Below are 14,812 nucleotides of genomic sequence, written 5' to 3'. Positions count from 1 at the left end.
CCCCTGTATATAGCCTCCACATTGACTCTGTACCAGTACCCCTGTATATAGCCTCCACATTGACTTGGTACCGGTACCCCCTGTATATAGCCTCCACATTGACTCTGTACCGGTACCCCTGTATATAGCCTCCACATTGACTTGGTACCGGTACCCCTGTATATAGCCTCCACATTGACTCTGTACCGGTACCCCCTGTATATAGCCTCCACATTGACTCTGTACTGGTACCCCTGTATATAGCCTCCACATTGACTCTGTACCGGTACCCCCTGTATATAGCCTCCACATTGACTCTGTACCGGTACCCCTGTATATAGCCTCCACATTGACTTGGTACCGGTACCCCTGTATATAGCCTCCACATTGACTCTGTACCGGTACCCCTGTATATAGCCTCCACATTGACTTGGTACTGGTACCCCCTGTATATAGCCTCCACATTGACTCTGTACCGGTACCCCTGTATATAGCCTCCACATTGACTCTGTACCGGTACCCCCTGTATATAGCCTCCACATTGACTTGGTACCGGTATCCCCTGTATATAGCCTCCACATTGACTTGGTACCGGTACCCCCTGTATATAGCCTCCACATTGACTTGGTACCAGTACCCCTGTATATAGCCTCCACATTGACTCTGTACCGGTACCCCTGTATATAGCCTCCACATTGACTTGGTACCGGTACCCCTGTATATAGCCTCCACATTGACTCTGTACCGGTACCCCCTGTATATAGCCTCCACATTGACTCTGTACCGGTACCCCCTGTATATAGCCTCCACATTGACTTGGTACCGGTACCCCTGTATATAGCCTCCACATTGACTTGGTACCGGTACCCCCTGTATATAGCCTCCACATTGACTTGGTACTGGTACCTCCTGTATATAGCCTCCACATTGACTCTGTACCAGTACCCCTGTATATAGCCTCCACATTGACTTGGTACCGGTACCCCTGTATATAGCCTCCACATTGACTCTGTACCGGTACCCCTGTATATAGCCTCCACATTGACTTGGTCCTGGTACCCCCTGTATATAGCCTCCACATTGACTCTGTACCGGTACCCCTGTATATAGCCTCCACATTGACTCTGTACTGGTACCCCCTGTATATAGCCTCCACATTGACTCGGTACCGGTACCCCTGTATATAGCCTCCACATTGACTCTGTACCGGTACCCCTGTATATAGCCTCCACATTGACTTGGTACCGGTACCCCCTGTATATAGCCTCCACATTGACTCTGTACCGGTACCCCCTGTATTTAGCCTCCACATTGACTTGGTACTGGTACCCCTGTATATAGCCTCCACATTGACTCTGTACCGGTACCCCCTGTATATAGCCTCCACATTGACTCTGTACCGGTACCCCCTGTATATAGCCTCCACATTGACTTGGTACCGGTACCCCTGTATATAGCCTCCACATTGACTTGGTACCGGTACCCCTGTATATAGCCTCCACATTGACTTGGTACCAGTACCCCTGTATATAGCCTCCACATTGACTCTGTACCGGTACCCCTGTATATAGCCTCCACATTGACTTGGTACCGGTACCCCTGTATATAGCCTCCACATTGACTCTGTACCGGTGTATATAGCCTCCACATTGACTCTGTACCGGTACCCCCTGTATATAGCCTCCACATTGACTCTGTACCGGTACCCCTGTATATAGCCTCCACATTGACTCTGTACCGGTACCCCTGTATATAGCCTCCACATTGACTCTGTACCGGTACCCCCTGTATATAGCCTCCACATTGACTTGGTACCAGTACCCCTGTATATAGCCTCCACATTGACTCTGTACCGGAACCCCCTGTATATAGCCTCCACATTGACTCTGTACCGGTACCCCCTGTATATAGCCTCCACATTGACTTGGTACCAGTACCCCCTGTATATAGCCTCCACATTGACTCTGTACCGGTACCCCTGTATATAGCCTCCACATTGACTCTGTACCGGTACCCCTGTATATAGCCTCCACATTGACTTGGTACCAGTACCCCCTGTATATAGCCTCCACATTGACTCTGTACTGGTACTCCTGTATATAGCCTCCACATTGACTCTGTACCGGTACCCCTGTATATAGCCTCCACATTGACTCTGTACCGGTACCACCTGTATATAGCCTCCACATTGACTTGGTACCGGTACCCCCTGTATATAGCCTCCACATTGACTTGGTACCGGTACCCCCTGTATATAGCCTCCACATTGACTTGGTACTGGTACCCCCTGTATATAGCCTCCACATTGACTCTGTACCGGTACCCCCTGTATATAGCCTCCACATTGACTCTGTACCGGTACCCCCTGTATATAGCCTCCACATTGACTTGGTACCGGTACCCCCTGTATATAGCCTCCACATTGACTTGGTACCGGTACCCCCTGTATATAGCCTCCACATTGACTTGGTACCAGTACCCCCTGTATATAGCCTCCACATTGACTCTGTACCGGTACCCCCTGTATATAGCCTCCACATTGACTTGGTACCGGTACCCCCTGTATATAGCCTCCACATTGACTCTGTACCGGTACCCCCTGTATATAGCCTCCACATTGACTCTGTACCGGTACCCCCTGTATATAGCCTCCACATTGACTTGGTACCAGTACCCCCTGTATATAGCCTCCACATTGACTCTGTACCGGTACCCCCTGTATATAGCCTCCACATTGACTCTGTACCGGTACCCCTGTATATAGCCTCCACATTGACTTGGTACCAGTACCCCTGTATATAGCCTCCACATTGACTTGGTACCAGTACCCCTGTATATAGCCTCCACATTGACTCTGTACCGGTACCCCTGTATATAGCCTCCACATTGACTTGGTACCAGTACCCCTGTATATAGCCTCCACATTGACTTGGTACCAGTACCCCTGTATATAGCCTCCACATTGACTTGGTACTGGTACCCCCTGTATATAGCCTCCACATTGACTCTGTACCGGTACCCCCTGTATATAGCCTCCACATTGACTCTGTACCGGTACCCCCTGTATATAGCCTCCACATTGACTTGGTACCAGTACCCCTGTATATAGCCTCCACATTGACTTGGTACTGGTACCCCTGTATATAGCCTCCACATTGACTCTGTACCGGTACCCCTGTATATAGCCTCCACATTGACTCTGTACCGGTACCCCCTGTATATAGCCTCCACATTGACTCTGTATCGGTACCCCTGTATATAGCCTCCACATTGACTTGGTACTGGTACCCCCTGTATATAGCCTCCACATTGACTCTGTACCGGTACCCCTGTATATAGCCTCCACATTGACTCTGTACCGGTACCCCTGTATATAGCCTCCACATTGACTCTGTACCGGTACCCCCTGTATATAGCCTCCACATTGACTCTGTACCAGTACCCCTGTATATAGCCTCCACATTGACTTGGTACCAGTACCGCCTGTATATAGCCTCCACATTGACTCTGTACCAGTACCCCTGTATATAGCCTCCACATTGACTTGGTACCAGTACCGCCTGTATATAGCCTCCACATTGACTTGGTACCAGTACCCCTGTATATAGCCTCCACATTGACTTGGTACCGGTACCCCTGTATATAGCCTCCACATTGACTCTGTACCGGTACCCCTGTATATAGCCTCCACATTGACTTGGTACTGGTACCCCCTGTATATAGCCTCCACATTGACTCTGTACCGGTACCCCCTGTATATAGCCTCCACATTGACTCTGTACCGGTACCCCCTGTATATAGCCTCCACATTGACTTGGTACCAGTACCCCCTGTATATAGCCTCCACATTGACTTGGTACCAGTACCCCCTGTATATAGCCTCCACATTGACTTGGTACCAGTACCCCCTGTATATAGCCTCCACATTGACTCTGTACCGGTACCCCCTGTATATAGCCTCCACATTGACTCTGTACCGGTACCCCCTGTATATAGCCTCCACATTGACTTGGTACCAGTACCCCCTGTATATAGCCTCCACATTGACTTGGTACCAGTACCCCCTGTATATAGCCTCCACATTGACTTGGTACCGGTACCCCCTGTATATAGCCTCCACATTGACTTGGTACCAGTACCCCCTGTATATAGCCTCCACATTGACTTGGTACCAGTACCCCCTGTATATAGCCTCCACATTGACTTGGTACTGGTACCCCTGTATATAGCCTCCACATTGACTCTGTACCGGTACCCCTGTATATAGCCTCCACATTGACTCTGTACCGGTACCCCCTGTATATAGCCTCCACATTGACTTGGTACCAGTACCCCTGTATATAGCCTCCACATTGACTTGGTACTGGTACCCCCTGTATATAGCCTCCACATTGACTCTGTACCGGTACCCCCCTGTATATAGCCTCCACATTGACTCTGTACCGGTACCCCTGTATATAGCCTCCACATTGACTCTGTATCGGTACCCCTGTATATAGCCTCCACATTGACTTGGTACTGGTACCCCCTGTATATAGCCTCCACATTGACTCTGTACCGGTACCCCTGTATATAGCCTCCACATTGACTCTGTACCGGTACCCCTGTATATAGCCTCCACATTGACTCTGTACCGGTACCCCTGTATATAGCCTCCACATTGACTCTGTACCAGTACCCCTGTATATAGCCTCCACATTGACTTGGTACCAGTACCGCCTGTATATAGCCTCCACATTGACTCTGTACCAGTACCCCTGTATATAGCCTCCACATTGACTTGGTACCAGTACCGCCTGTATATAGCCTCCACATTGACTTGGTACCAGTACCCCTGTATATAGCCTCCACATTGACTTGGTACCGGTACCCCCTGTATATAGCCTCCACATTGACTCTGTACCGGTACCCCCTATATATAGCCTCCACATTGACTCTGTACCGGTACCCCCTGTATATAGTCTCGTTATTTTTATTGTTCAACTTCTTTTTTTTAAACTTGAATTTATTTAGTGAATAATTTCTGAACCGCATTGTTGGTTAAGGGCTTGTAAGTAAGCATTTTACGGTAAGCGCTACAGGACACCTGTTGTATTCAGTGCATGTGACAAATAAAATTAGATTTGATTTGAAGTGTGTGCTCAGATGGAAAAAATCTTATTTAAAATCAATAAAATCACATTTTATTTGTCACATACACATGGTTAGCAGATGTTAATGTGATTGTAGCGAAACCAACGAGTAATCTAACCTAACAATTCTGCAACTGCTACCTTGTACACACAAGTGTAAAGGGATAAATAATATGTACATAAAGATATATGAATGAGTGATGGTACAGAACGGCATAGGCAAGATGCAGTAGATGGTCTCGAGTACAGTATATACATATGAGATGAGTAATGTAGGGTATGTAAACATTATATTAAGTGGCATTTTTTTATATCAATTTCCATTATTAAAGTGGCTAGAGATTTGAGTCAGTATGTTAGCAGCAGCCACTCAATGTTAGTGGTGGCTGTTTAATAACAGTCTGATGGCCTTGAGATAGAAGCTGTTTTTCAGTCTCACGGTCCCTGCTTTGATGCACCTGTACTGACCTCGCCTTCTGGATGATAGCGGGGTGAACAGGCAGTGGCTCGGGTGGTTGTTGTCCTTGGTGATCTTTATGTCCTTCCTGTGACATCGGGTGGTGTAGGTGTCCTGGAGGGCAGGTAGTTTGCCCCCGGTGATGCGTTGTGCAGACCTCACTACCCTCTGGAGAGCCTTACGGTTGTGGGCGGAGCAGTTGCCGTACCAGGCGGTGATACAGCCCGACAGGATGCTCTCGATTGTGCATCTGTAGAAGTTTGTGAGTGCTTTTGGTGACAAGCCAAATTTCTTCAGCCTCCTGAGGTTGAAGAGGCGCTGCTGCGCCTTCTTCACAACTCTTTCTGTGTGGGTGGACCAATCCAGTTTGTCCGTGATGTGTACACAGAGGAACTTAAAACTTACTACCCTCTCCACTACTGTCCCGTCGATGTGGATAGGGGGGTTCCCCCTCTGCTGTTTCCTGAAGACCACAATCATCTCCTTTGTTTTCTTGACGTTGATTGTGAGGTTATTTTCCTGACACCACACTCGGAGGGCCCTCACCTCCTCCCTGTAGGCCGTCTCGTCATTGTTGGTAATCAAGCCTACCACTGTAGTGTCGTCCGCAAACTTGATGATTGAGTTGGAGGCGTGCATGACCACGCAGTCGTGGGTGAACAGGGAGTACAGGAGAGGGCCCAGAACGTACCCTTGTGGAGCCCCAGTGTTGAGGATCAGCGGGGTGGAGATGTTGTTACCTACTCTCACCACCTGGGGGCGGCCCGTCAGGAAGTCCAGTACCCAGTTGCACAGGGCAGGGTCGAGACCCAGGGTCTCGAGCTTGATGATGAGTTTGGAGGGTACTACGGTGTTAAATGCTGAGCTGTAGTCGATGAACAGCATTCTCACGTAGATATTCCTCTTGTCCAGATGGGTTAGGGCAGTGTGCAGTGTGGTTGCGATTGTGTCGTCTGTGGACCTATTGGGGCGGGAAGCAAATTGGAGTGGGTCTAGGGTGTCAGGTAGGGTGGGGGTGATGGTCCTTGACTAGTCTCTCAAAGCACTTCATGATGACGGAAGTGAGTGCTACGGGGCGGTAGTCGTTTAGCTCAGTTACCTTAACTTTCTTGGGAACAGGAACAATGGTGGCCCTCTTGAAGCATGAGGGGACAGCAGACTGGGATAAGGATTGATTGAATATGTCCGTAAACACATCAGCCAGCAGTACTCCAAGAATCTTGTAAATCTACGTTACACAACGGGCAGTCATGGGATAGCTGTGTGGTGAGTGTGCACTCGTGCCTGTGTGTGTGTGTACTGAATCTGTCCGATTCTGTCTATATGACTGGTGTTATTCTTGCACCAGCGATGGCACCAGCGTTGACATCAGTGAGTGATCATTGCGTAACCCTCTGTGAGTGAGAAGTGTAGCGGGCCTCTCTGACCTGCCGCCTGGAACACCGCTAACCACACCTCTACTTCTACTGCTGGAGCACTTACCGGGGTCAGGCACCACTTCTAGAGTAGACTGGCATGGTATAGTGGGTAGGGGGCCCTTTGGGATGGTGGGTATAGGGCCCCAAGCCCCCCTGTTTCTCCCAGCTGTGTGTTGTGATTGAGGTGGTAAATAAGGGTTATTGTTGGGCTGAGTGGTAGGTATAAATGGTCCGTTCTGGCTCAGACCGAGTTTTATTTACCTTACTTATATGGGAGGTAGGTAATATCCCTAGAAGTCTCTTTGTCTCTCCCAGCTGTGCAATGTGATGGAGATGGTGGATTAGGGTTATAGCAGGGGTATTGGGTAGGTAGGTATTGGTTGTGTCCCTCCCTCTAACAGCTGTGTTCTATGACTGATGGGGAAATAGACACGGGTTCCTGTGTTGCTTTGGTTGCCGTGACAATGAGTCAGTTTATTAGTGTGTTGCCAGGAAGGGCATAGAAAATGGGGAAGGGGCAAAGTGGTTATGTTTTCACTAATGAGATTGAGATAAACTGTGTATGTATGTGTGTGTGTGTATGTGTGTGTGTGTGTGTGTGTGTGTGTGTGTGTGTGTGTGTGTGTGTGTGTGTGTGTGTGTGTGTGTGTGTGTGTGTGTGTGTGTGTGTGTGTGTAAACACACTTTACCAGTTTATTTCTTTCTTTCTTTCTTCCAGTCTGTTTTTTTCTTGGCTAGCCCCATACCAAGTGTGTGTGTGTGTGTGTGTGTGTGTGACTCCGGTTTATCAGAACCCAGTTGTCACATTCTGCGCGCTCGTGTGTGTGTCTCCTCCCGCACGCGTGTGCGTGGCTGTGGGTCGTTAACTGTGTGTGACTCCGGTTTATAACGACCCAGGTGTCACATTATGGCTACAGACACCATGGATTGACCTCCCATTTACCCAATGTCTCACCCACTCCAGTTGTTAGCTTTTACTTGTATGATGCCTGCCTGCTTGCCTGCCTGCCTGCCGAATGTGATGAATGAGGCTATTCAGTTTAACACAGTGTTTTTACAGACTGCCAGCCTGAGTGACCAGAGACTCATGTTACTGTTAAACACTGAATAGAACTCTTATTAGACTATGAGTAATAATTCTAAAGCCGGAATATGACCTCCCCTGTACTTGGCTAAATGGACTAATAAGCAAGCAGCCGTTTTGATGCTGATGAATTTCTTCTCCTTCTACCCCCCGTCCATGTGTCTATTTCCCCCTCCTCCTCCCTCCACTTGTCTACTTTGGGCACGTTTCCCTATCCTCTCATCAGTCAAACATGCTGATCTGTGGAAGGAAGGGGACACCTGAGAGGGAGGGAGGGAGGGAGGGAGGGAGGGAGGGAGGGAGGGAGGGAGGGAGGGAGGGAGGGAGGGGCACACAAACTCCTTCCTTCCTGAACAGACTTAATCCACATTTTGTTATATAACAGCCTAAATTCAAAATGGATTAAATATATATTTTCACACAATAACCGATAATGACAAAGTGAAAACTTGATTTTAGAAATGTTTGCAAATGTATTGAAAAGGAAATACAGAAATACCTCATTTACGTAAGTATTCACACTTTGAGACGTCTCTATCAGCTTTGCACATCTGGATTTTGTGATTTTTCTCCCATTGTTCCTTGCAGATTTTCTCAAGCTCTGTTACTTTAGATGGGGAGCGGCGGTGAACAGCAATCTTCAAGTCTTTCCACAGATTTTCAATGGGATTCAAGTCTGGACTTTGACATTATTGTTCCGAAGCCATTCCAGTGTTGCTTCGGGCTGTTTACTTTCTGAAGGCATTGTATTTTGACTCGTGTGTGTGTGTGTGTGTGTTCTCTCCTCAGGGACTTCGCGTAGCCGCAGCCCATTGGACGACAGTCTGAATGACATCCCAGACGTGGCACCCTCCCGTAAACGACGCTTCCGCCACCTGCAACCTCCTGACACTGTTGCTAAGAGACCGACCTCGGAGCCAGCGCAGAAACCGAGGTACGGACACAACACACACACACAAATAGTGGCAAGGGTGGCTGAGAAACACATAGGGCTATGACATGACGATGAGTTTCCCAACATGGTCTCCTGGGTAGATCTGTGTGGTAGATCTGTTCTGAATCCTGAGTGCTGGTTTCTGTCTGCCAAACACACCCCCGCTGGGCTTTGGTATTTCTCGTCTCTGAAATGGGAATGTCACTTTGTTCTCCCCCCCTTTCACTCTCTCTTCCTCCCCACCCCTCTCTCCCTACTTTTCTCTCTCTCTCTCTCTCTCTCTCTCTCTCTCTCTCTCTCTCTCTCTCAGCATCTGAGACTTTTTCATAGATATGTAAAAGGCACTTGCTTTTCCACTGATATTATTGTCTCTGTCTGTGTTCATGAATGGGAAAATAACTTACAGCTTTACACGCCTAACAGCAGGCGAGCTCTCGAACAAGACTGGATCACAACATAGGGAACTACCGTAGCTTTGAAAACCAAACTGTCTGAGCCAAATTCCATATGTGATTGTGTGATTTACATGGTAGCTGTCGTAAACTGGGTCCACTCTTGCCACCTCACAACGGTGACACCATGTCTGTCAACACGGGACACCCATCTCTGTTTATGCGCGTATGTGTGCTTGCGTGTGCACTTGCGCGTATGTGCGACTGCATGTATAAACCTGCTCTTCTCACACATGACAGGCAGAAAAACATTTAATCACCAGGCCAACCGTGGACCGGCCAGAGAGGGTTGGAAGACCGGGGCTTTTAAATTCCCTTAAATAATTCCTATAAATAAAATAGTCACCCTATAATACAGACTGTAGTTTAGCGTGGTTAAACATGGTGTATAGTGCGACATGAGATGAATCCACAATGTTACGGGTTGTCTTTCGCTATTAACTCATCACTGTTGGTCAGCGGGAAGAAGGAGAGGAGATGACATGAGTGGAGTTGAGAGGAGGAGATGGGGACAAAAAGAGGATCACGAGGTTAGTTCGTAAGGATCTATTCATCATTCTGTCATCACACACTTAACTGTGTGACATCGTTCCCAGTGTCAAGGATCTGCTTGTGGCTGCCATGCGGTGACAGACGATGAAGACATAATGCCACCACCTCCTAGTCCTGAAGAGAGGAGAAGAAAAAGAGGAAACAAGAGGAGAGGAGATTGACCTATAGGCTCTCCATGTTCTAGTTGCGGCTGCTAGGACGTCCCTGAACTTACCCCATCAGCTGGCCTCACATTTTCCACCCCTGCAGTGTGCTAGTGGACAACCCTTACCACGGCTGGCCACCCTACGGCCCTATCACATCTATACTGCAGCTCACTTTTGGTGTTAAAAATGCCTCTCCTGCAGGCTGTTGGCTGACTGACTGGAGTTAAGTCACTCATGGACCCACCAGAGAGAGTTGGAAGAGAGCTTTTAAAAGCACAAGAATTACCTTAGGAGAAAAAAACGATGAATAAAAAGACCATTCAATCTACAGACAGTCGCTTGGCATAGTTAAACAAACATGGTGTATGATGCAACGATAGATGAATACACAATGCTACTGGTTGTCTGTCGGCTATTAACACATCACTGTTGGTTTCAAGAGGGGAGGAAATGAGGAGATGTGAGGAGGAGAAAGGAAATGAGTGGAGGGGAGAGAGGAAAGCAGGAGACAGGAGAGCAGGAGAAGGGGACAAGGATCTCCGACTCATCATTCTGTCACCACACACTTAACTGTGTGACATTGCTTCCTGGTGTCATGGATCTGCTTGTGGCTGCCATGCAGTGACAGATGATAAAGACATAATAATACTACCTCCTAGTCCCCGAAGAGAGGAAAGGAGTGGAGGAGAGGAAAAGAGAGGAAACTGGTCGTTCCACCTCGAGGAGGAGGGGTCGTTCCACCTCAAAAAGCAGAAGAGGATTTCGACATCCACCATCTCTGACTGTTCTGAAATCATTTCTGTTAGAAACAGATACGATTAGCATTCCGGCAACATCATTTTGTTGAAATATACACAACCGTTCAAAAGTTTGGCGTCACTTAGAAATGTCCTTGTTTTTTAAAGAAAATCACAAAATAGCATCAAATTGATCCGAAATACAGTGTAGACATTGTTAATGTTGTAAATGACTGTTGTAGCTGGAAACGGTTTATTTTTTTAAATGGAATATCTACATAGGCGTGCAGAGGCCCATTATCAGCAACCATCACTCCTGTGTTTCCAATGGCACGTTGTGTTAGCTAATCCTAATTTATCATTTTAAAAGGCTAATTGATCATTAGAAAACCCTTTTGCAATTATGTTAGCACAGCTGAAAACTGTTGTACTGATTAAAGAAGCAATAAAACTGGCCTTCTTTAGACTAGTTGAGTAACTTCCGGCGCCGACAGAGATGCTTCGCGTTCCTAAGAAACTACGCAGTATTTATTTTTTTGTTACGTGTTATTTCTTACATTGCTACCCCAGGTAATCTTAGGTTTTATTACATACAGTCGGGAGGAACTATTGGATATAAGAGCAACGTTAACTCACCAATATTACGACAAAGAATATGATTTTCCCGACGTGGATCCTCTGTTTTGCCTACCACCCTGGACAATGGATCGGATCCCAGCCGGCGAACCAAAACAACGACACCATAAAAGGGGCTGGCGAAGCGGTCTTCTGGTCAGGCTCCGGAGACGGGCACATTGCGTGCCGCTCCCAAGTATACAACTCACCAATGTCCAGTCTCTTGACAACAAGGTAGATGAAATCCGAGCAAGGGTAGCATTCCAGAGAGACATAAGAGACTGTAATGTTCATTGCTTCACGGAAACATGGCTCACTCGAGACACGCTATCGGAGTCGGTAGAGCCAGCTGACAGAAACAAGTATCTTTCTGGTAAGAAGGCGGAGGGGTATGCCTTATGATTAATGAGATGTGTGATCATAACAACATACAGGAAGTCAAGTACTTATTTTCACCTGACTTAGAATTCCTCACAATCAAATGCCGACCGCATTATCTACCAAGAGAATTCTCTTCGATTATAATCACAGCCATATATATTCCCCCCAAGCAGACATCGATGGCCCTGAATAAACTTCATTTGACTCTATGTAAACTGGGAACCACATATCCCGAGGCTGCATTGATTGTAGCTGGGGATTTTAACAAGGCTAATCTGAAAACAAGACTCCCTAAATTCTATCAGCATATCGATTGTGCAACCAGGGCAGGTAAAACCCTTGATCATTGTTATTCTAACTTCCGCGACGCATATAAGGCCCTCCCCCGCCCTCCTTTTGGAAAAGCTGACCACGACCGTGCTTAAAGACAGAAACTAAAACAGGAAGCTCCCGCGCTCAGGTCTGTTCAACGCTGGTCCGACCAATCTGATTATACGCTTCAAGATTGCTTCGATCACGTGGACTGGGATACAGTGCCTTGCGAAAGTATTCGGCCCCCTTGAACTTTGCGACCTTTTGCCACATTTCAGGCTTCAAACATAAAGATATAAAACTGTATTTTTTTTGTGAAGAATCAACAACAAGTGGGACACAATCATGAAGTGGAACGACATTTATTGGATATTTCAAACTTTTTTAACAAATCAAAAACTGAAAAATTGGGCATGCAAAATTATTCAGCCCCCTTAAGATAATACTTTGTAGTGCCACCTTTTGCTGCGATTACAGCTGTAAGTCGCTTGGGGTATGTCTCTATCAGTTTTGCACATCGAGAGACTGAAATGTTTTCCCATTCCTCCTTGCAAAACAGCTCGAGCTCAGTGAGGTTGGATGGAGAGCATTTGTCAATCAAGGATTACAAAAAGAAAATCAGCCCCGTTCCAGACCAGGATCTCTTGCTCCCAGACAGACTAAACAACTTCTTTGCTCGCTTTGAGGACAATATAGTGCAACTGACACGGCCCGCTACCAAAACCTGAGGACTCTCCTTCACTGCAGCCGACGTCAGTAAACCATTTAAACGTGTTAACCCTCGCAAGGCTGCAGGCCCAGACGGCATCCCCAGCCGCGTCATCAGAGCATGCACAGACCAGCTGGCTGGTGTGTTTACGGACCTATTCAATCAATCCTTATCCCAGTCTGCTGTTCCCACATGCTTCAAGAGGGCCACCATTGTTCCTGTTCCCAAGAAAGCTAAGGTAACTGAGCTAAACGACTACCGCCCCGTAGCACTCACTTCCGTCATCATGAAGTGCTTTGAGAGACTAGTCAAGGACCATATCACCTCCACCCTACCTGACACCCTAGACCCACTCCAATTTGCTTACCGCCACAACAGGTCCACAGACGACGCAATCGCAACCACACTGCACACTGCCCTAACCCATCTGGACAAGAGGAATACCTATGTGAGAATGCTGTTCATCAACTACAGCTCAGCATTTAACACCATAGTACCCTCCAAACTCATCATCAAGCTCGAGACCCTGGGTCTCGACCCCGCCCTGTGCAACTAGATACTGGACTTCCTGACGGGCCACCCAAAGGTGGTGAGAGTAGGTAACAGAATCTCCACCCCTCTGATCCTCAACACTGGGACCCCACAAGGGTGCGTTCTGAGCCCTCTCCTGTACTCCCTGTTCACCCATGACTGCGTGGCCATGCATGCCTCCAACTCAATCATCAAGTTTGCAGACGACACTACAGTGGTAGGCTTGATTACCAACAACGACGAGACGGCCTACAGGGAGGAGGTGAGGGCCCTCCGAGTGTGGTGTCAGGAAAATAACCTCACACTCAATGTCAACAAAACAAAGGAGATGATCGTGGACTTCAGGAAACAGCAGCACCCCCCTATCCACATCGACGGGACAGTAGTGGAGAAGGTGGAAAGTTTTAAGTTCTCGGCGTACACATCACGGACAAACTGGATTGGTCCACCCACACAGACAGCGTTGTGAAGAAGGCGCAGCAGCGCAGTGTCTTGTCACCAAAAGCACTCACAAACGTTCACAGATGCACAATCGAGAGCATCCTGTCGGGCTGTGTCACCGCCTGGTACGGCAACTGCTCCGCCCACAACCGTAAGGCTCTCCAGAGGGTAGTGACGTCTGCACAGCGCATCACCGGGGGCAAACTACCTGCCCTCCAGGACACCTACACCACCCGATGTCACAGGAAGGCCATAAAGATCATCAAGGACAACAACCACCCGAGTCACTGCCTGTTCACCCGGCTATCATCCAGAAGGCGAGGTCAGTACAGGTGCATCAAAGCAGGGACCGAGAGACTGAAAAACAGCTTCTATCTCAAGGCCATCAGACTGTTAAACAGCCACCACTAACATTGAGTGGCTGCTGCCAACATACGGACTCAACTCCAGCCACTTTAATAATGTAAAAATGGATGTAAACATTTTTTCACTAGCCACTTTACATACCCTACATTACTCATCTCATATGTATATACTGTACTCTGTACCATCTACTGCATCTTGCCATCTTGATGTAATACATGTATCACTATCCACTTTAAACAATGCCACTTTTATATGTTTACATAGCTTACATTAATCATCTCATATGTATATACTGTACTCGATACCATCTACTGCATCTTGCCTATGCCGTTCTGTACCATCACTCATTGATATATTTGTATGTACATGTTCTTTCATTCCTTTACACTGTGTGTATAAGGTAGTTGTTGTGGAATTGTTAGGTTAGATTACTCGTTGGTTATTACTGTATTGTCGGAACTAGAAGCACAAGCATTTCGCTACACTCGCATTAACATCTGCTAACCACGTGTATGTGACAAATAAAATGTGATTTGATTTGGTATCTGGAGCATCAGCATTTGTGG

The 14,812-nt window shown here is 47.4% G+C and overlaps 1 protein-coding gene across 2 annotated transcripts in view; it reads left to right on the top strand.

Annotated features, from left to right (window-relative positions):
* Nucleotides 1-14,812, top strand: part of xrcc4 (X-ray repair complementing defective repair in Chinese hamster cells 4) — a 36,817-nt gene that overhangs the window by 12,249 nt on the left and 9,756 nt on the right. For both annotated transcript variants that reach the window (XM_052521406.1, XM_052521407.1), the window contains one exon: nt 8,860-9,004. In XM_052521406.1, coding sequence (XP_052377366.1) covers nt 8,860-9,004 — 145 coding nt within the window. The remainder of the gene's footprint in view (nt 1-8,859; nt 9,005-14,812) is intronic.

This window comes from Oncorhynchus keta, chromosome 6 (genome assembly GCF_023373465.1).
Source record: "Oncorhynchus keta strain PuntledgeMale-10-30-2019 chromosome 6, Oket_V2, whole genome shotgun sequence".
Classification (NCBI taxonomy): domain Eukaryota; kingdom Metazoa; phylum Chordata; class Actinopteri; order Salmoniformes; family Salmonidae; genus Oncorhynchus; species Oncorhynchus keta.
This window is presented reverse-complemented; position numbering and strand designations above follow the sequence as displayed.